The sequence below is a fragment of the Hyperoodon ampullatus genome (genome assembly GCF_949752795.1).
Source record: "Hyperoodon ampullatus genome assembly, chromosome: 2".
NCBI lineage: Eukaryota > Metazoa > Chordata > Mammalia > Artiodactyla > Ziphiidae > Hyperoodon > Hyperoodon ampullatus.
Genome location: NC_136915.1, coordinates 14,244,813 through 14,267,376, shown reverse-complemented (window position 1 = coordinate 14,267,376; position 22,564 = coordinate 14,244,813). Strand labels below are relative to the sequence as shown.

Sequence of the window (22,564 nt, the reverse complement as noted above, 5' to 3'; positions counted from 1 at the left end):
GCTAATGGGACTGAACAATTGAATCTGTGATTTTATTTCATTTTAATTCATTAAAAAATTAAACAGCTACATGTGACCAACGGCGACTGCACCGGACAGCACAGTTCTAGGGCCTGTTCTCGCGGTGCCTGGCCTGGATCCTTCCTGCTGGTTCCAGAACAAACCCTATCCAGTGACAGCTGCTCTGTCTCTTCCCCCATCACATCTCGAAACAACAAAACAACAACAACCCTCAATCCAAGTACTGAAGTTATTCTTGCCTTTTATTCCAGCATCTCCCAGAGCTCCAATATGTACAGACTTTATACACATATAATATACACCATATATACGTATTTATATATATTCACACACCAGCCCACACACTCTCATACACTCACACACACGCACCCTTCCAGGAAGGGTGCGTGGCCGCCCCTGAGCCCTGCTCGGGCCTGGACAAGAGGCACTGGGCTTGCCAGGCAATTGTGAGGTTTTGTGTTTTTTGCTTTTAAAAAGAAGGCCATCTTCTCCAGAGGTGTCCTCCCTCTCCCCAAACCCAAACCACTCCCCTAAACACTCTGAATTTTTTTTTTTTCTTAAAAAGGAAGAGGTTTTCCTCTGCCCCGCTCAGGTAGTCACCAGAGTTCCAGGCCCGTCCGCGTGGTGCCATGCACGTCCCTGGAAGGCGTTGCCACCCAGTGCTCCCTGGGGACCCTGGACCACTGGGAGGGTCCATAGCAGGCCGAGAGACTGGCTTGGCTGTGGCCAGGCCTGCAGCTGCGTGGCCTGGGTGGGGGCTATAGCGTCAAGGGCACCTGCCAGATGAGGAGGGCGCTGTCCGTCTCCCCACAGAGGGCTGGTTTCCCGCTGCCGCCCGGGGCGCTGCCAAAGTGGCGGTAGCCCTGCCCTCCGGAGATGATGGCCACCGAGCAGATCTCCTTGCGGTGAGCGTCACGGGCACAGGGCCGGCTGCGCACCCAGATGTCAGGGTCATCAGCCATCTCATAGATGGAGCCGTCCTCCTCACTGTGCTCCAGGGCTGAGCCGTCCATGGGCTCCGGCTCCCGCACAGAGAGCAGCGGGCCCGGGAGGTGGGCAGTGGAGCGCAGGCGGTACTGCAAAAGGATGCCCTTCTTGCGGGTCAGCTCTCGGCCCACGTGGCTCGCGGGCACGGGTGCTGGCTCATGAGCCTGACCGTCCGGCTTGTCCTCCTCGGCTTGCGGCCCCTCGGCCTCCTCCTGGTCACTCCGCAGGATATCGGGGGCCAAGATGCTGGTGGCCACGGCCAAAAAGGCCACAGGCCCACAGTGACCGTTGAGCGAGACCATGCCTTTCCCTGCAGGAAGAGGGCAGAGAGAAGGGGCCCAAAGGCCCAGAGTTTTAAAGACCCAACAAGTCTCTTGGAGAATTTCTGGGTTTTGTTTTTGTTTTTTTTGGTTTTTTTTGTTTTTGGTTACTGCGATCTACGTTGTTATCTTCCCAGAAGGCCATGGGTCTGGGGGAGGGCTCTTCATGCTCCAGGGCTACTTTTTTTGGAGAACTGGAGCAGGGGAACACAAGTGACTTTATAAACCACATGGGGAACCTCGGTGTGAAAGCACCTGCAGCTCCCTGCCTGAGCCATCCTCACATCTCTGTGCTTTTGCCCAAGCCATTGCCTCTGCCTAGAGAGCCTTTCCCATCCACCTAACTCTACAGCTCAGCCTTGAAGCCCAGCTCAGCCCCTCCACAGGGCACCCTTCTTGCCTTCAGCCATGAAGAAATGATCACTCCTGTCTCTATGCAATGCAGATTCCAGGACACCTGCCATCATAGCACCTGCTACCCTGGCTACAAGCTGCCCCTACCAGACTCTCAGCATTTGGGGGCAGGGTCTCTGCCCAATGCATCCCTGCAACCCCAGGACCAAGCCTGGGATGAACAAATTGACCTATGTGATAAAATCATGAAAATGGGAAATCTTACAATTTAGGAAGAGAGTCTTCTTTGGCAGAGAGGTTTGAGATCCACCTGGGGCTGGTCTCCCTCAGGACTTCTCCCTCCCACTGCACTCAGCCCTGCCCTCCGGCAGCAGCTGAAAGAGGCCACTTCGTCCTCACCCTCAGGGCAGAGGCAGAGAGGGGCCCAGAGTTCCGGGGTCTTCCCTGATCCTGGACCCCAGTGCCACAGTCAGGGCAGCCCTCCCTCTAATCCATGCAAACACAGCTGCACATGGACCCCCAGCCCCAGGAGTCCTCAGTTATTTCTACCACTGGAGCCTGGACACTTTGAAGCTGCTGTGGGGAGGGGGCAGAAGGGGCCCCGAAGATCCTCTACCATTAGTCAGGTGTCTCAGCCAATCCCCAAACCATCTGGCCAGTATGCCTACTGTGCCCATTGCTAGATTAGGTAATTGAGACTCAGAAAGAAGACTCAGAAGGAGACCGCAAGGCCAAGGTGATTTAACTCCACTGAGCCACAGTGCCACCTGCGATGACAGAGGACGTTAGAGAATGGACCCCCCACCCCCATATCAGAAGAGAGTGCAAACATCTGGGCACAAGATCCACCCTTCCCTGGCCATAGGCAGCTGACTCCCCGGGCCCTGCAGGACTGGCTCCCAGAGTCTCACCTGTGATCTTAGGGATGCCTTCCAGCCGAGGCACAGGCAGCAGGACGATGACACCCTGGTCAGTGCCCACCCAGAGCAGACCCTGGCAGATGAGGAGGCTGGTGACACACAGGTGCTTCTGGCCTGCAGAGGGAGAAGCCAGCATGAGCAGTACATTCTCTTGGGGGCAGGGGGCAGTGGATGGGGGCCACTGCAGGTGAGAAAATGGCACAGTCTGGGCTCCTCTCCTGAGATAAGCAAGAAGCTGGACAGGGTTGTGATTAAGATATGGGGCTTGGGAGGCTAACCTGGCTAGGGTGTGGCCCCTGGGTCCCCCAGCTGAGTGCTCCCCTGATGCAGACTCATTTCCTCCTATGTAAAGCGGGGCTGCCTTGGGGATGCTATGAAGGAAGGCCACGGTACTGGCCCATGTGAGCATGGCTGGCTTATCTGGCACAAGGTGTACGCTAAGGGCCGCCCATGCCAGGGACACAACTGGCCAGCTGGGGAGTGAAGGGAGGCCTGGGAAAGTGGGGGTTTGAGGGTGAAGCAGATGGTGCAGAAGGGATGCATGGGGAGGGGTCCAGGTGAGTTAGCAGTCTGTTGCAGCCCCTTGGTTTCCAGCCCGGGCTTAACATTTTGCCCACATGGGCCCTTCCTCTGGCGAGGGCAGTGTACCCTGCAGTCCCCGGGCCCAACAGTGAAACGGGCACTCAGCACCAGGAACTAGCATGTTTCTGATGCCAGTCCAGATTAGTTCTTATCTGGCTATCCCCGGGGCTGTCTCTTCCTTTTAGTGAGAACAGCAATAGCAGGGAAGGCGGGTCCCTCTGCTCTTCACAGGGAGGAAGCACAGTGTGGGCTGCACAGCATGGCGGCTGCGAGCACGGCTGCGGGGCCAGGCGCTGCGTTCAAACCCCGGCTCTGCTACTTCCTAGCTCCATGTCCCGGGGCCAGAAACAAAACCTGTCTGTGGCATGGCTCCCTCACTTGCAAAAGGCGACGATGATATTTCAAAGCCTTGTCCTGAGGAGTAAATGTGCCAATGATTGTAAATCACATAATCCAGTGGCTGGTACATGGCACTCACAGGTAGGGGCCGTCTGCCATCCTCGCTGCATCCATTGCTAACAATTCCGGTCAACGGGAATGGGCATGAGGGAGGAGCTGGGGGCCCACTCCTGCCCCTCCAAAGGACCATCTCACTTCTGGCCTGAATTCTTCTGCCCAAGGACAAGATTATTCTCTCCTCAAATTCAAAGTCATGCCATGACGTGAAGTGATGCTTAGAACAGGGGGTTCTCAAGCTGGGCATGCATCAGCACCACCAGGAGGGCTGATAACTGAGGGGCCAACCCCAGAGGTGAGCCCCCAAACTGCATTTCCAGCAAGTTCCCAGGTGATACCGATGCTGCTGGGCCCGGGACCACACTTTGAGAAATACTGCTTTGCAGTTTCCAAAGCACTTCGTATACCTGCCTTAGCCTGACATACGCCTTGCAACAGCTGAGAGGTATGCAAGACCCGGATGCTGTGCCCATTTTCCAGACAAGCATATTAAGGTCCAAAGAGGTCACCCAGCTGATGAGTGCGGGGTGGGGAGTGTGGAGGAGCACAGCTCAGGTCTGCTGCTTCTTACAACCTGATGCTTTCACTGCCTCTCTACTCTCGAGCAAATTACTTGAGTTCCATACCTGTAGGTGTATGGGCTTCCTCTACAGAGCAGAGTCTCAGAGCAGAATGGCGTGGCTCCATGGTCACCCCAGAAGGAAGGTTACTATCTTCGGGTTCACACAGCATTTCCTAACACACTGGTCTATACCATCACCCATCCATTCACTCGGCACCCCAGCACATCCCCAGGACCTACTGTGTGCAGGACGCTGCACTCGGTGCTGGAGGCACAGGGGGAACCACACACACAAAGTTCTGCTCCTAAGGAGCAAACATTCTAGAACTTTCTACAATAATGAAAAGGTTCTCTACCACACTGTCCAGTTCGGTAACCATTAGCCACATATGGCTACTGACACTTGAAATGTGGCTAGTGGGACTGAGGGGCTGAGTTTGTAATTTCCTTTCATTTTAATTTTAATGGTAGCTACCGTACTAATGCAGCCTTGGGAGGGGAAGAGGAAAAGAAAACAGAAACAAGGAATATAGCTACTAGGCAGAGGAGTGAAATGAGGCAGTGAGGCAGAGAGTGGGTGGGGGGATGCCGGGGTTTTGTGCCTTACTCTGCTTCCTGGGGGGATGGGGAGGCTGCATCCAATGACAAGGAGGCGGCAGCCACACCAAGACCCAAGCAAAAGCCCTGGAGGCGGCACGTGCAAAGGCCCTGTGACGAGATGAGCTCGCAGTCTGTGGAGGACTGAGCCAGTGCAGCTTGGGGATGAGGGCTCTGTGAGACGACGGGGGGAGGGTCAGAAGAGTGGATGGGCCAGGGCTAGGGCTTTGACTGTTCATTCCGAGTGTGATGAGGAGGAGTTGGCAGGTCTAAGCAGGAGAGTGATGCACCCGGATTTTAGAGGAGCATTTTAGCTGCAATGAGACGGAGGACTGGGGTGATGGGGGGAGCAAGGAGACCAGCAAGGCAGGGATGGTGGCATCCGAGACACGGTGGTGGCAGGGAGATGGTGAGAAACCAACAGGTTAGAGACAGACCTGCTGACAGACTGAAGGGGAGGGGGGAGGGGAGAGGAATCAAGGACAGCTCGGAGTTTTTTGTCTCAAGCAGCTGGGTGCATGGCAGTGCTGTGGACCAAGACCAAGGAGGAGCAGGCTTGGGGTAGGAGTCCAAGTTCAATACTGGATGTCGTCTGAAATGCACATTAGATACCCAAGTGGAGCTGTCAGCAGGCAGCGGGATATATGAACCTGGCGACGTGATGCAAACTCAGCGAGTCTTATTCACAGTGTTGATTCAATGCGGAAATGGAAACCACGGTGGGAAAAAAGCCAGTTTGTCAGGGGCTATTTCACAAACAGTATCTGGGTTTGGGGGAGCAGGGACTCTTCCCCACATCCTCATCAGCTCAGAGAGTGTAGGCTCCCAACTGCTAGGACAGCCTCAGAGGACAGTCCAACCGTGGGTGCTCCCAGCCCTCGTGAAATCAGAAAGCGCAGGAGGCTCGTGCTGTGAGCCCTCTCACGTCACCACCTGTCTTCTCTTCTTGGCTCTGCTCAAGGTCTGTAATTCCTCTATTTCTCCCTTTGCTCACTTACTGTTTGCCTTCCCAAATGTAAGCTTCCTGAGGGCAGCAGCTTATCTGTGTCTCAAAGTTGACTCCCCAGCTCCCGGCCGAATACCCTGGTTCATGGTAGACACTCGAAAAGGAGCTGTGAGTTCAGATCTAGAGAACAAACTAGTGGTTTCCAGTAGGGAGAGGGACCGGGGGTGGGTCAGGACAGAGGAAGGGGATTAGAAGGTACTAACTACCAGATATAAAATAAATGTGCTACAAGGATATATTGTACAACACACGGAATATAGCCAATATGTCATAACAACTATAAATGGGGTATAACCTTTAAAAATTGTGAATCACTATGTTGTACACCGGAAACTTATATTGTAAATCAACTGTACCTCAATAAATATTTTTAAAAAGGACCTATGAGTAAATGAATGAATGAAAGAATGAATGCATGAAAGCAGAGAAGTGAGTAAGGACACACGTGTTGCTGTCACTTACCAGCTGCATGAATCAACAAGCCACTGCCTCTCATTGTTCAATGAGTATTACAAATGTCCCTTGCTCAATTTTATGATTATTAGCAATATTATATATGTACATATACATAGGGAGTATGTATATAAATATATATATATCTATACACACAGTATAATATATACACACAGTTGAGCACAGCTCTTGGCCCATAACATATAATCAAAAAATGGAGGCTATTAGGACGATATTTGTGATTATTAAAAGGACCTAGTCTCTTGAGATCAGCTCCATCAGAGCCAGAAACCCACAAAAATAATAAAAGCCAAGAGAGGGAGCAGTGGCAAACGTTTCATCTCACATGCCTCCCCTCCTTTTCCAGGGCCCCTGGGGCCTTAGGACCAGCAGGAGACCATTTCCTGATGCCCCTGCCTCCCCTCGGCCCCCACTGGACAGCAGAAACCTGGCAAATGAAAGGAAGGCAGCGAGAAACCAAAAGAGATGCTGGAATGGAGAAATGACTTCATCTGCAGACCTCATTCCGAGGCCCTTCCTCCTCCCACTCTGCCTCGAGGAAAAGAGCAAGGCACTTCACAAACAGCACGAAAGGAAAAAAAGAAAGTCTAATGGTGGATAAATATTTCATCACAGAGACTTAATGCAGCAGTGTTCAACTCACCCAAGCCATCTATCTGGAGATATACAACATTAAAAAGCTCAGGCTCTCAGAGAACATTTTATTAATGACCTGTCTAGTTAAGAGGAGGAGGGAGTTTAGGTTCAAAAATGCATTAATACCAGTTGGGCCGCAAGTGGAGGAAAGGGGTCGGGAAAAGGAAGCGCGATGAATTTTTAACATGCCCTTAAAAAAAATCCGCACTTAGAGGGGGAACAAATTTATTAGTAATTACACAATTATTTCATTTGGTGGTATGGGGGAAGAAAAAATACCTAAAAGCCTTTTTAAAGTATCTCTAATAAAGAATTTAAGAATCCTGCTCTGTTCTTCTGCCAGGGCACAGCGTAGGGTGGATTTGACGCCCCCCTCCACCCAGGGCTGGCTCCTCTTGGGCTCACGGTGTCCTGGCCAGTAGGGGCCCGAGTTCCCCAGTGTTAGAAAAGGTCAGGCCTGGGGGAAGGCGACCCAGGACAGTAACTCCTCGGGACCTTCGGGAAGCCCTGAACGCAGGAAGCTCAGCCTCCACTCTGACATGTCCAGGGCCCAGCTCCGGGAGGTCGGGCAAGCGGACAGGTGGCTTCTGTCTGTGCCGATGTGGTGGGAGGGGCCCTGACTGGAGGGTTGGGGGGTGATGCACGGCCTAAGGGGACCAGTGCCATGAGGGGCAGGGACTGCCATGAAGATAACGATGGTGGATGACACCATCACGCACTGGAGCCGGGGACCATGGGGCGCTGTCCTCACCACCTCAGGTAAGGCCCACACCTGCCCTGAGAGGCAGGGACGGAAGGTGGGAGAGGCACCCCACTTGCTCCCGGTCACAGAGCTGGAAGGCGGCAGAGCCAGGATCCCAGCAGGGCCTGTCTAACTCCGGGCTCTGGTCTGCCCTACAAGCTCCGACTCAGATCTATGGCCCTCGCTGTACAGATGGGGAAACGGAGGCCCGGGAAGGGGGAGGCCGCCCAGTTAGTCTGTGAGAGAGCTGTGACTTGGGTCCTGGCTCTGGACCCTCAGCGGAGTGACCTGAGACCAGTTATTTAAGCTCCTGGGCCTCCGTTTACCTGCTCATGAAAGCCAATGTCCTTTCTTCTTTAAGGGTAACTGCAAAGAACAAGTCAAGACAGTGGACGTGAAAATGCATTTTAAACCCACAGTGGGGTCGGAGTTGTGCAGCGGGAACCTGCTGGTTTTCCGCCTGCAGCGGGTCTGTCCACAAAGCCTGCCTCTGACCGCTTGATAAACTTGATTCTTTCTCTACTTTCCACCATCCCCACAGATAGACTGAGAAGATGCAAAAGGCCCATAAGATTATCTATTTCTTCCATTGTTCCACTAGCTTGAAATAATTTAGCTATCAGCATAAATGTGGAAATATTTCTGTGATACTGAGAAACGTGTACTGTAATTAAAATAGATTTACCTCATATATAAATACTATGAAAGACAATGAAGCTAAAGCTAAAAAAAAGGAAGGAAGGGAGGGAGGGAGGGAGGGAGCGAGGAACATAGGAACATAACATAGGTCCCCCAAGCCCCTACCCCAGACCCCAGGAGCAGGTTAGGAAGCCGTTCATTCTCCTCATGGATGCCCCAGACCTAGGCAAGGCGTTTTCCCATGCCTGACGCCATTTATCCTGAGCCAGGAACCACTTTCCATCCCACACAGGGACCAGAGGTTCCAGGAAGCAAAGAGACCTGCTAAGACCCAACAGTGGCCAAGCCAGGACTCTGGCCACCTCTGAAAACATCTCTTCCCCTGTTACGCCCAGTGGGACTCTGAACTGAGTCCGACCTCATGTGACTCCCTGTCCTGCCTCTGGCCACTTTACCCTGCTGAACAAACCTCAGTTTCTGCATCTGTAAAATGGGGACAGTGAGATCCTGTACATAAAGCCCTTGGGACCTAGCTCACTGTAGGGCTCCTGGCAGGCTGGCAGCTACTAGATACTATCACTGTTGTTGTTGATCTTGTTGTTAGTAACCAACCCTGCCCCCCCACCCCACCCCCGGGCCGCTTCCAGCCTCTGCCAAGGCCCATCTGCCGAGCCCCTCTCACAATCAGCTCCGGGTTCAGCCTGCCACGCCTCTCTGTTTCCCTGGCCCTGGGGCCCTTCGGCGCCCCCAGCTGCTGCATCCAGCCCAGTCGTCTGAGCTTGAACAGAACAGTCCCCATACCCTCCCAGACCAGCCCTGGGTCAGGGCAAGGCAGGCCAAGGCCTGCCAGCCCTGAGGGCTGCTCTAAAGCCCGCTGGGGGTAGGGATGGACCCTGAGCACATGTCTGCCCTGGCTCCCAGCACAGCCCACAGGGATCTGGGCAGCGACTGGGGCAGCAGACAGTAGGGGAGATGCCTGCAGCCGATTCTACAGAGGCCTCGGCAGATGCTGGGTGGCAGCGGGGGTGCTAGGTGAGCTCAGATCTTAATCCTCTCCTCGGGTCTCACAAACAGCTCTGCAGGAGGAAGCACGGGCCCCAAGGGGTGGCGTCCAAGGTCTTCACCCTCCCTTGCCCCAAACCTGATGGCAAACTAAGGGGGACAATTGCCTTTCTTTAAAAATCTCTAAGGAAAGAGACCCTTAGTTGACTGTCTCTCTTTCCCTTTGCCTTATTCTGAAGGCGATTTGAGGCGGAAATGGGGTTTTGGTCAACCTGAGGAGTGGCAGATATAGATGAGCCTGGCTTCCTGCCCAGCGTGGCTTTTTAGTGGCAGCCTGACTTGGGGGAGTCCCCTGAGCTCAGAGCCTGACTTCCCACGAGCCCCCGCCTGCTGTGCTGTGGTGACAGCCAGAAGGGCTTTGGAAGGACAGGCCTGGGTTCAAATCCTGAGCCCACTGCTTCCCCTCTGGGAGGCCCAGTTTTCAAGGCTGACCAAAGGCTGCCTCAAGGGTTAATGAGATGGGCTGGCCTGGCCGTGGAAGCTGCTTCCCGGATGTCTGCTCCCTCCCTCCCTTCACAGCCCCAGGACAGCAGGGCACGGCCCAGCAGCAGCCTCACCTGGCAGCAGGAAGGTGGTCCTGGTGGCGATGTTGATCTCCTGCAGATGCTCCAGCGTCTCCGTGTGAAAGAGGCGGATGGAGGAGCCGGAGGAGAAGGCCATCCAGACGCCGCTTCCCGCCTTCACCATGTGTGTCACACTCGCGGCGGCGTCCTGGTGTGCCTCGAAGCTTTGCTGCAGCACAGAGGGAGGGCTGTCAGTGCTGGGCGGGGCCAGCCAGCCAAGCCTCTGGGAGCCAAGCTAACCTGGCCTCTTCCTGAACCCAAGTCAGAGGGAAGAAGCCTCAGGAGCCCGGCAGTGCTGTGTCGGTAAACATTTTAACAACTGGCGGGGGGAATCCTGGTGTGTTGTGTCTGATTCCCGTGGTGTAAATACTTCTAACATGGCCCACCTCGAGCTACCCACGTGACAGCACCAAACGTGGAGCGAGGGAAGACAAGCACACACCAGGCTCTACCATGACACTGATGCAAAGGAAAGACAGAGCTGCAAGTCTACGGAAGAGGAAGTGAGAGCTTACGTATATTATCTAAAGGTCTGAAGGCACCAACAGAACAGAACTATCGGGGAAGGCAGGTGGGTGGCGTGAGCCAAACCCTCGTCTTCACTGCAGGGAGGCGAGACATAATGTCCCAAAACTGATAAATCCAGAAACAGTGGAGCACACAATTGAGTCACAAGAAAAGTGCCCGGTGGATTAAAAACAGAACAGGTGAAAGTATTTTCTTCCAGGAAGCAGGACTGGAGACGGGGAGTAGGAAGGGCCTTTCCAGGTAAACCATTACGTGCTATTTGACATTTTTTTACAGTTTTAAATAAAATTTTGATCTTTAATAAAAAAGGGCTTCCCTGGTGACACAGTGGTTAAGAATCCGCCTGCCAATGCAGGGGACACGGGTTTGAGCCCTGGTCCTGGAAGATCCCACATGGCACGTAGCAACTAAGCCCATGCGCCGCAACTACTGAGCCTGCGCTCTAGAGCCCATGAGCCACAACTACTAACGCCTGCGCGCCTAGAGCCCGTCCTCCACAACAAGAGAAGCCACCACGATGAGAAGCCCGCACACAGCCACGAAGAGTGGCCCCCGCTCACCGCAACTAGAGAAAGCCCGTGTGCAGCAACAGAGACCCAACACAGCCAAAAATAAATTAATTAATTAATTTAAGAAAAAAAAAAAAACTCTTACAAAGAGAGGAGATAAACATCAGGCTTCCCATCTACTGCAGGAGAAAGTCTCAGTTCCTTAGCTGGGCTTTCCAGGCCTCAGCTCTGCCCCAACTCCCACCTTTCCTGGCAGGCTCCCTATGCTCCAGGCCAACCAGAGCCCAGGCCTGGAGGATGCTCAGGATGCACTATGCAGCCACGCCTCTGGCCTCGAGATGGCCTGTCGGCAACGTGCACCACCCACTGCCCTCCTGGGAAAAGCTTTTCACCATCTTCAACCATGAAGCCCACTCCAGCCACCCCTGCACCGGCCACTTCCTCCGCCTGCCACATTCCAGCCTGATGACATCTATTCCACTCTGGCCCTGCTTGGCTGCCTCCCACACCGGTCCATGAACTCCAAGGACAGACACTGAGCCTCAGGCCCGTCAACACCCTCCCTGTTCTGCATACGGCCCAGCGCACAGTGAAATCTGGTCAAAGAGCGAATGGATGGATGCTTGAATTCCAGCCATGACATTGAGTTGTTACTTAAACATCGACAACCCCAGCGCACCAGGCTAGATAGAGGCCCAAGCACTAGAGACAGTCAGGTAACTCTGGTGCCTCCAGCCAGTGGGCTGTCCTACATCTATTCAACGTCATGTTTACAGAGACTGTGTGATGAACGTAGAAGAATGTGAATGTTATAGCAGTCATTGCAAAAAGAAACAAAAGCAAAAGGCCACCTTCAACACTGGGGGAGGGGAAGGGGCAGGAGAGGTGAAACCTGCGCACTGAGGATTATTCCAGGGCCGTATCTGCTGATTTTCCTCCTTTCCAGTTGTCTGATTTTCCTTTTTTGTTGTTCTATAAAGAGCAGATCTTGCGTGAAAGCCCAGGACAGCAGGAGGTGTTGGCCAGAACATCAGTGTGGAATCAGGCCTGCTGTTAAACCTCATTTTTCCTCAATAACTTCCCAGGTCTGGGCCTCAGTCTCCCCATTTGTAGGTGGAGGCTGTCGTGAGAGTTATAGGGACTCCTGGGTGAGGGAGAGCTTAGCACAAATCCAGTTCCTAATACGGCCTCATCCATCCAACAGATGTTCTTGAGCCCCTATGGTATTCCTGGCGTGGGTCTAGGTGCTGGGAATATAGTGATGAACAAGATAAACAAGGGGCCCACACAGTTAAAACAAATAAAGATTACTCCCAATAGTAAAAATACTGGGAAAAATACTGGGTGCCATTAAGATTGGGTGACCAGAGAAAGTCTCTCTAGGAGGTAGTATTTGTCAGAGACAATAAAAATGTGAAGGAATCGGATCTGGGATGTGGGATGGGGGAGGGGAGAGCATGTCAGGCAAAGGGTACAGCAAGTGCAAGAGCCCTGGGGCAGGAATGAACTGGCCATGTTTGAGAAACAGAAAGGTGGTCAGTGTTGGGGAGCACGGTGACAAGACAGAGGTGGCAGAGGCGGTCAGGGGCCAGATCACACCCGGCAGCCCTGAAGTCCACAGTGAAGAGTTTAGATTGTATTTAAGTGCGGGAGGGGGCTGAGCCTGCTAAGTGACAAGTTCAGGTTTACCTTCGAAAGAAGTTCAGTTCGAGGGCTGTGCGGCAGCGGGCTGGAATTCTGGGCCTCGCGTGGGCTTAGCCAGTGAGAAGTGGCAATGAAAGGACTCGTGTTCTTTTGCCGCTGTCACACCAGCCCTGGCTCAGCCCCAACTCCATCCCAGTTCAAATCACTGGAGGTTTCCCACTGAGATAAAGAAGCGGGGGCAGGGGGGGGTCCATGGGGAGCCAAGGGGGAGCCAAGCCAATGAACTCAGTACTCACTCCCGATCAGAACACGGGGCCCAGGCTTCCCTGGTGGCGCAGTGGTTAAGAACCCGCCTGCCAATGCAGGGGACATGGGTTCGAGCCTTGGTCTGGGAAGATCCCACGTGTCGCGGAGCCACTAAGCCCGTGCGCCACAACTACTGAGCCCACATGCTGCAACTACTGAAGCCCGTGCGCCTAGAGCCCGTGCTCCACAACAAGAGAAGCCACCGCAGTGAGAAGCCCACACACCGCAAGGAAGAGTAGCCCCCGCCCGCCGCAACTGGAGAAAGCCCGCGCATAGCAACGAAGACCCAATGCAGCCAAAAATAAATAAATTAAAAAAAAAAAAAAGAACACGGGGCCCCGCGGAGGGCAAAAGGCTGTGAGACGGCTGATGAAATGGCTTTTTCTGAGCCAGTCCCTGCAGGCTGAGCTCTGCAGCCCAGGTGGGGTGGCCTGACGGATGGGCTGGGGGGACAGGAAGGTGCAGGGTCCCAGAGGAAGGGCCCCGGGCTGCTCTTGGGAGACAGGGTCCCAGCACGCAACTCACCCCTGATGGGGGGCCCCTCGAGCAGAAGCTGCAGCTCCCTCTGGGGCAGGAGTGCCTCATCTCCATCAAAGTGGGCGCTCCAGTGGAGAGGAGGGGGTCGCGTATCAGGCCGGGCACACTCAGAGGGCAGGGAGCGATTTCCTCCCTCAGACTGGGGGCTCAGACTAGGGCCTCCTGGGGGGGTGTCTCTGTTGCTCCTTCCTTGGCTCCCCTACGGTGCCCCCATAAAGGCCCGGGCGCTGGAGGCTCAGCCAGGCAGCCCTGGGATGTGGGGAGAGGCCTGGCCCTCTCACAGCCTCCACAAAGCTGGGCTCAGTCCGTGCAGCACAGGGCAAGGGGAGGAATGTCCAGTCTCTGGCCTTTTGCTCCGCCGTCTACTGTCCCCTGCCCTGGCAGTGCTGGCCGGCAGCTCCTTTCCGGAGAGGAGCTCTCCTTCAAGGAAAGAGACCGCTGTCGGGGGTGAGTGGTGGTTATCTTCCTGCACCAGCCTGCATTCAGCTTTCCTAAAGGCTCAGACCCAGGCCGAGCCCATGGTTACAACAGGACGCTCCCCCGAGGGGGGCCTTGCTGGGAGAGTCCAGCCGAGGAACCACCAACCCCCATCACAGATGAGACCCTGAGGCCGGATCCACAGTCCCGCAATGCCCGCCGTCGACGAGCAGATGGCTGAACGGATGGGGCAGCGGGATGGAAGGGGCACCCAACGTGCTTCGTCTGCAGACTTTTCCAAAAACCGGCACGCACGTACTTGCACATGAATGCACAAACACATAGATACCAACAGGAAGGTGTGCGCATGCTCATACCCGTGCAGCGAGACTCCTGCCCGGCTCCCAGAGGAAGGTCAGAAGCATTTCCTGCCTCCGAAAAAGCCAAACCACGCTATAACCCAGAGACCTGGGCCCACGGAAAGCGGCAGCTGAGTCTGCAGCCAGTCAGCCCGGCGTGCTGCCGTCAGAATCTAATTAAAAGAGAAGTCAGGGCTTCCCTGGTGGCGCAGTGGTTGAGAGTCTGCCTGCCGATGCAGGGGACACGGGTTCGTGCCCCAGTCCGGGAAGATCCCACATGCCGCGGAGCAGCTGGGCCCATGAGCCATGGCCGCTGAACCTGCGCATCCGGAGCCTGTGCTCCACAACGGGAGAGGCCACAGCGGTGAGAGGCCCGCGTACTGCAAAAAAAAATAATAATAATAAAAAAAAAAGTCCTGAACTTTACTTAGTAAGCTTGGTGGTGGTAATGGAACAGGCACAGTGATTCTGAAACTACACAGTGTGACTGAAGTACGCTGATGTTATTATTGGGAACCAGGGTAAACAGAAGAGTCAAGTGTAGAGTGAGAAGTTAGGGTAGAGCTCTATGACCTTGGACCTGAATTAGAGGTATCAGTATGAACTTGAGATTTTTCTCCTGGCTCTGTCCACTGAAAGGGTCTGGAAGCAATGACACCCCGGCAGCAGTGAGCACACCACTTCTTGGTTTCTAAACACCATTCCCCATGAAAGGGAACCCTGGAGAAATGGCTGATTAGGGCAGGGGAAGTACCAGATGAGCCTAGAGCTTCTCTAGAGGCAGACAAGCAAGCAAGTGCTCAAAGAATGATGAGGAAGTGTCCACAGGACCCAGGACCCGGCACAAAGGGGCTCCTGGTGTGCAAATCTGAGACAATTTGAGCATCAAAAGTAATAACAATGGTCCTGGATGATAGCACACTGGATTTTAAAAATACTCTTTGAATTTGCAGTAGTAATAAAGGAGGAGGGTTAAGTGGGGGGAGGAAACTCCTCTTTAAATAAAGTTTGTAGTGAAAGTTCACTGAGGAACAGGATAGTCTCCCATCTTCCAAGAATCCCCCACAGTAATTACAAAGGGAAACTGGTACCTTTATGATGGGGAGACCTGGCAGATCCCACCTTAACCAAGTGATGCAGGATGGGACCAGCCTGCATTTCCCTCCTCCCCAGGGATTCGATAGGAAGGCACGGCTTCCTACACCGAATCTGGCTAAATACTCCAATCTCATCAGGAGGAAACAATGGGGCAATTCCAGCTGGTGGGACCTATGAGAAGACACTGGCTTGGATCCCTCAAAAAAGTCACTATCATGGAGGCCAAAAAAAAAAAAAAAAAAAAGGAGAGGAATTATTCTAGATTAAAAGGAGACAAAAGAAACATGACAACCAAATGCAACATGTGTTCCCAGCTGGATGCCGGAGGTGGCGATGGGGAGTAGCTATATTTTGAAGACAACTGGGAAAACGGGCCTATGGTCGGTAGATTGATGGGCACGATACTGCTACTGAGGTTATATAAGGGAGCCCAGCTGAAGTATTTATGTATGAACGGCAATGATGTCTGCAACTAGCTTTTAAGTGAGTTAGCCCCAAAAGGTGTGTGTGTATATGTATATAATAGGGGAAGAAAATTATGGTAAAATGTTAACAGTTGGTTTACTAGGTGAAGACAATTTGTGCATTCATTGTACTATTCTTTCAACCTCCTTTTAAATTAGAAAGTTGGGAGTCAGGGGAGTAAAGTTATTTTTCAAAAAAAAAAAGGTTGGTCGCTGGAGGGGAGGGCCCGGGCCTGACTCCCGGCTCCCAGCTCATCTCTGGCAGGGTCACTCGGTCTCCCCTCTCATCTGCCAACGGAGATACAAGGAGAACCTGCCTTATGGGGTGCTGGGAGGTTCATGGGACGGAGCCAGCACACCGTGAGCGCCCCACGCATGTGGCTGTGGGCAGGAGCGGGTCAGGGGAGCAGGGACAAGCCAGCGTCCTGCAGCCGCCCCGGAGCCCCGTCCCCTTCACCCTCTCCCAGCAGCCTCAGGGCAGCCCTGCAGCAGACGTCTGCTCAGAGGGTCTCAGGTGAGTAATTCCATCCCAAGTAGTGCTGACACAGCCCAGCCTCAGTCTTACAATATTTATGTGCCTCCAGGTGATGCTTCTGGGCCTGGTTTCCATAAATTCCTGGCGTGAGCAGCTCAGCACTCAAAGTCATTAGAGCTGTGATATCGCCAGGAGCCGGGAAGGGATGCTGGGGCCTTCGGGGGCCAGGGGCTGCCAAGGAAATGGCAGAAGGCTACTGCTCTCTGGGCACCTACCGTGTGCCAGGCCATGCCATGTCTGGTATTTCATCTTCCCAGAGGCCTTCACGAAAGAAGAGGGAAAGAGCCCAGAACGGGACGCGATGAGCCCAGGTGACCCGCCAGACAGGGGCAGAGTTGGGGTGTGGGCCTGACCTGTGGACTCCAAGCTCCACGCTAGCCCCCGACACCTTCCTGCCAAGCTCCCCAGCAGGGTGTGGGCGTGAAGGGGCTCTTGCCTCCTACTCGCTGCTCGGTCACCACAACCAGCTGGCCTGGGAGGCCCGGTCATGGCCCCAGAGACCATCCACGGAGCACTCACCAGCACCTTGCCAGCTCTGGCTCCGCTTAGTACCCCTGCAACCTGGGATGAGGACACCACCCTTCCATCCTCACCTAACAGGCAGGATGCCGAAGCTTAGAGAAAGCGGCGTGGGGTCACTCCGCCAGCCAGGGGACAGGCTGAGGATTGAGACCCAGAGGTCATGCTCCAAGCCGCTGCACTGGGCAGGCAGAGGCAGTCTTTTAAAGACAATTAGGACACAACTCCCTTCCCTTATCTATCTTATTCTTACCAACATTTTACAGCTGAGAAAACAAATTGAGAGGCTGAGTGCCGTTCACAAAGTCACTGTGCTTGGAAAATGGGGGGAAAGCCAGGATTCCAGCTTAGAGTGACCCACTCGTCCCAGTTTGCCCAGAGAGACCCCAGTTGTAGCACTGGAAGTCCAACTCCTTGTCTGGGCTAAACGGGACAGTCGGTCACCCTAATGGGACTCCAAAGCCTACATCTGACCTCTCAGCCATGGACAGACACCTTTGTGGGGCTCCGTCCAAAGCTTAACACTCTGCCTTCAGAATCGGACCTGGTCAAGGCCAGGGGATGCTGTGCCAGTGGGGAGGCTTAAGATGTGGCATCCACCTCTACCTCTTACCAGCAAGTCAGTTAACACCTCTGGGTCTCAGTTTACTCATCTGTAAAGTGGGGGCGAGGCCCTTCTTGTCTAGCAAGAGACTTCATTGGGTGCTGGGCTCTCCTGGCTCAGGGCCACCCCGGGAACCTAGAAGGGACAAAGGGAAGGACGACGTCTCTGCCCTAAGAGTGATAGCCGGTCCCAAACCTGTCGTCAACAACCCATTTTGGAATTGATTGTGCAAAATTTGGTGTGTTTGGTGCATTTTTCTAGAAAGATGATCAATAGTTTTTGCCAACATCTCAAAAGAGTCTGTAAACCACTCTTGCCCCCCGCCGCCAAGTTAAAAATTCCTGCATTGAAACTTCTTTATCACTAGGCACATAAGGAGGTGGGCACAGACCCTCCTTACCACCCACCACATCCAGAGCAAGGCCCACAGAAAGCGCCACTGCAGGGATGGTTGTCCTGCTGTGGCCACACCAACGTTTTGTCTTTAAAAACAAAACTTCAATATCCCGTAATAAACTACAGTGGAAAAGAAAACAAACCAACCAACCAAAAAAAAACTAAACCGAATTGACATCCACCTGTGTATCTGGCTAAAAAACATCTCAAAGTGTGGGCTATGGATAGTCTCCTCATTAGTCCTATTTAATTTCCTTTTGTTTTCTTCAATTATACAAGCCAGCAGATGCAGTGCGGACACCTGAGAGGGAGCCGGACTGCAGGCCACCTGGGGCCACCGAGCACCCTGGCTGTGGGTCTGCTCCAGCCTTGCTCTGGACTAGCAGGAGCTGGGCTGCACCGGGGTCTGCCTGGTGCCTGTCCCTTTCCAGCACCACAGGGACCCCGGTGAAGACCAAGCAGGAGAGCCGGGGACATGTAGCTCGGCACCTGTGTGCATCTGGGCTGCGCTCACCGCAGCTCAGCTCAACTCTGGGAGCCCCCGCCAGCCCCGAGATTTGGTGGGACTGATGAGCCTCTGGTCAGATGAGGAAATTGAGACTCAGAAGGGGGGTGGCCTGTTCTGGAAGTAGTGGGGCCGAGCTCGGCTGCCTGGCTCACCTTCGGTGTGACATCGCTGTGGCCTGAGGTCATCTTGTCACCTGCCTCCTGCTTCCGAGAGGTATTGAGGCCATGGGCTCAGGACCAGACCATCAGGGTCTGGGTCCCAGTTCCACCACTTCCTGCCTCGGTTTCCTCAACTTTCACAGGGTGGGTAATGAGGTGACCACCGGCATTAAACTGTTGTGAAGGTTATACAGGTCGCTACTCTCAAAGAGCTTGGACCAGCCTCTGGGTGAGTCTCGATAAGCATTAACTCATGAGTGGGGGTCTCTGTCAGCCCCGTGACCCCCTCACCACACCCACACCAGAGCGGCAGGTCCATGGGGGTGGGGGCCGCTGCTGGAGCCCAGGGCCCTGCACAGGGACTGGAGCCCCAGCCAGTGCGACCCCTGAGCTGGGGGCTGGAAGAGCCAGGGAAGAGGCAGCCTGGGTGGTCAGGCTGAAGCAGGGTCAGGTGTGAGGGAGCTTTGTTCTGGAAAGAACCCCCGTGGTGGCTCAGCAATGCTTTCCAGCTCCAAGGGGCAGATGGCATTACACCTGCCGGCCCTGCCCTAGCGAGCCTGCGTGGTGCAATTCCAGGCACCCACCCAGCCCTCCATGGCCCCCACCCCTTCACACGGCATCTGCTCAGCACCTGTGGCCCCTGCTTAACCAGAGGGGGGCCTCCTGCCTTGTGACGGCCTGGACTCCAGATTCCCCTTGGGCTCAGCAGCAGAGGTGAGCAGGCTCGGCCAAGGCGTCTTCCCTGCCGTCCCGCTCAGGGTATGAGTGAAAGGCTCTGCAGAGGGCCGCCTCTCGGACCAGGCGCAGGTCCACACCCAAGGCGCTGGGGAGCTGTGGCAGCCATGTGAGAGATCATGGGGACTGTCCAGAGGGGGTGGGAGCTGGGGATGGGGCCAGGGGATAACGGAGAGGGGGGATTGATTCCAGGCTTGACCCAGGCCCTCAGGTCCCAACAGGGTGCCGTCAGCACTCTCAGATCACAGACAAGGACCTATATGACATTAATATACTCAACCTATTTCCCTCTCTCTCATGTACATGCACCCATGTGCACTCACATGCACATGTGCTCGTGAGCACAGGCACTGGAGTCACAAGCACCCTGAGATCTGGGCTCCACCACCTACTGGGGGGGGGTCCCTGTGATCCTGAGCAGGTCCTGTAGTCACCATAAAACAGTGGCTGACACCTGCCCGCCGTGCTGACTCCTCACCAGGCAGAGAGCCCTGGGAGTTTTACGTACATCACGCTGCTTAGTCCTGAGGTAGGTTCTGTAATGATCCCCATTTTATAGGTGGGGAAACTGAGGCAATAGGTGGTGGAGCTGGGGGTCGAAACCAACCAACCTGGCTCCTGAGTCCACACTGACCATCAGCCGAGTCTGCTCAGACCACAGCAGGGGCGGCCGGCAATGCGTCTCGAGGTTCCCACAGGGCAGACCCTCCCCCAGCCCAGTGGCCAGGCTTCCAAAGGCCATGACATAACCACCGTGTGCACCCTAAGCACGGGGCACTGGCCTAAACCTCTCCTGGTGTGACCCCTCCCGCCAGCGCTCCCAGCCTCCACTGTATTAAGGCCCAGCCCAAGGCCTGGCATTCCGTGGGTCCGTCCGTGGCTCTCTGTGTCTTTGCCAAACCCCAGGGGATTGGACAACTGCTCCTATGGTGTCCCCATCACTAATCCTGCAGCAGGGCTCAGAGGGGAGAGTAACCATGGTGGAGGGCAGGACAGACTGACAGCCAGAGATGCTGGGGGACAGAGGCTCAGAAGACAGAGGACCGCCCACTCCCCACACCTCACCCCCAGCGCCATCGTCTGCCCTGCACCATCTCCAGTCCCAGTCTGTTCTCTCTCCAACGTCCCCTCCCATCTGCCTTCCCTCTACCATCTCCCTTTTCTCCTCCATGGTTTCACAGAACCTGTTCCCTGAGCCAACAGCTTCAAACAATTTTTTCTTTAACTTTGAAATCCTTTCATCAACCTAAATCTTCCAGGACGGGGGGAAACCAAACGTCAGAGACAAGAAAGCCCTGAGCTCTTCTTGGTGAGAAGAGAGGAAGCCTGGAGCCCAGCCCCTTAGCCACCCAAGTCCCACAGGACGTCCTTTGAGATATGTCCCCACAACCCCCAGACCCCAGAGCAGAGGTGGCAACCATGGCCCTGGACCACTTCTGACCCATCGGTGCGCCCCCAGGAAGGGAGCCCCACGGGATCCCCAAATCCACCCCCCACATTCTATCCTTCATAAGCTTCCTGAAAGGAAGACTTTCTGAACATCTAACCTCATTTCTTCAGGCTACTAGAAAACACTTGCACTCCTCTGGAACTTGTTACTTTCCTCCTGGGAAGTCTCCACAACCTTTAGAAAATTGAGTTCTCGAGTTTCACCTGCCAACATTTAATTCAAGAAAGAAAAACAGGATGACAACAATAACAATGACACACACACTGAAAAAAATTCAGAGAAAACTGCTGAACTGAGATGACCCCATGGAGTATCATTACTCCTGATCCACAAGCTTGGGTGACCTGAACACCAGGGCTCTGGGCCTTGGAGGCTCCCTGGACACCCGAGGACTTGGTGCATCTTTCCACGCTCACACCAATTTGCATACCATTACCCAAGAATCCCTGCGCCTGGATTTCGCTTTTGCAAATTCCCACCTGTTTCGTGTCATAAATAAGATAGGAGACGGAAAACTAATACAGCCTGGTGATGCATTATTCATGCCACATCACACTGTTATGATAGATTTACAACAGCTAATACATGCAAACTAAGTTTGGGCACTAAACGTGAAAGTTAAGGCTGGGGAGGGCAGGTGTGCTTGGGACGGGCAGGGGGAAATCTGGGGTCTGATGGTGTCCAGGAAACCAGAGAAGTTTCTTCTCTGGCGTGCTTAATGACAAAAAGCATAAGTTCCAGGCTTCCCTGGTGGCGCAGTGGTTGAGAGTCCGCCTGCCAATGCAGGGGACGCGGGTTCGTGCCCCGGTCTGGGAGGAACCCGCGTGCCACGGAGCGGCTGGGCCCGTGAGCCATGGCCACTGAGCCTGCGCGTCCGGAACCTGTGCTTCGCGACGGGAGAGGCCACAACAGTGAGAGGCACGCGTACCGCAAAAAAAAAAAAAAAAAAAAAAAACCCATGAGTTCCGGTATCAGAAGCCAGCACCCAGGCGCCGGGGTGGTGGCAGGGGGCAGAGCAGTCGGGGCAGACGATGCTGGAACCCCTACAAGGCGGGACTATTGACAGCACGCACTTGGGGAAGCACCTTCCGTGCTCAGCACCGAGCTCTGGAGCTGGTCAGCTCTTCTGCCCGCCCTGGCCACATGCTCCTTGCACACTTAGATCCACCACAGACGGAGCCCACTTCCCTGATGGAAACTGCTTCTCTCTCCACAACCTTTCACTGAGCACCCACTATACATCAGCCTAGTCTTGGCACCAGGAATGTGGTGGGAGCCCACCAGGCACGGTCCTGCCCTACAGGGCCTCGATCTGGCGAATCTGATCATTGTGGCAAGTGCTGTGGAGGAGAAGGGCCCAGTGCCGGTGCTGTGACCCAGTGCACATGGATGAGGGGCCAGACAGGCTTCTCCAGGGTGGGGCGCCGGGGCCCAATGAGAAACAGCTGCCCCGATTAACCCTCACAACAGCCCTGTGGAGTGGGAGCCAGGCCCACGGCCCAAACCAGACGTATCTTGCCCCGTGTTCCGGCATTTTCCAGGCAGGGCTGGGGGAGCCTTGGCCCCAGGCCTGTACTTCTGCAATCACACCCAGGAGGTTCTGGGAAGAAAGGGGGCTGCCTTGGAAACGCCTCAAGGCTGGCGCAGGGGCAAGTCAGAGGTGGGACCTGGGCCCTTGTGTGACACAGCTGTCCTACCCGCATCTGTCCCACCTGCCGAGTCCCTCTGCCCAGCGGTGGTGGCTGCTATTGAGCAGGACCCACCCCTCCCAGCCTCAAGACCCTCTGACCAGCCCTTTCCCCAAATTCCTTCCCACCTCTTTTCTGGTGTAGCCTCCCGGCCTGCTTTCTCCAAGGCACTTCTCCATCTGGCACCA

The 22,564-nt window shown here is 54.6% G+C and overlaps 1 protein-coding gene across 3 annotated transcripts in view; it reads right to left on the bottom strand.

Moving 5' to 3' along the window:
* Window positions 1-245: 245 nt before the first annotated feature.
* The window catches only part of ARHGEF10L (Rho guanine nucleotide exchange factor 10 like), a gene marked incomplete at its 5' end in the record, with an annotated part of 109,303 nt that continues 86,984 nt past the window's right edge, over window positions 246-22,564 (bottom strand). For all 3 annotated transcript variants that reach the window (XM_079697396.1, XM_079697395.1, XM_079697397.1), the window contains 3 exons: window positions 246-1,318; window positions 2,594-2,716; window positions 9,916-10,090. In XM_079697396.1, the coding sequence (XP_079553522.1) occupies window positions 780-1,318; window positions 2,594-2,716; window positions 9,916-10,090 (837 nt within the window). In that variant the 3' untranslated portion in view covers window positions 246-779. The remainder of the gene's footprint in view (window positions 1,319-2,593; window positions 2,717-9,915; window positions 10,091-22,564) is intronic.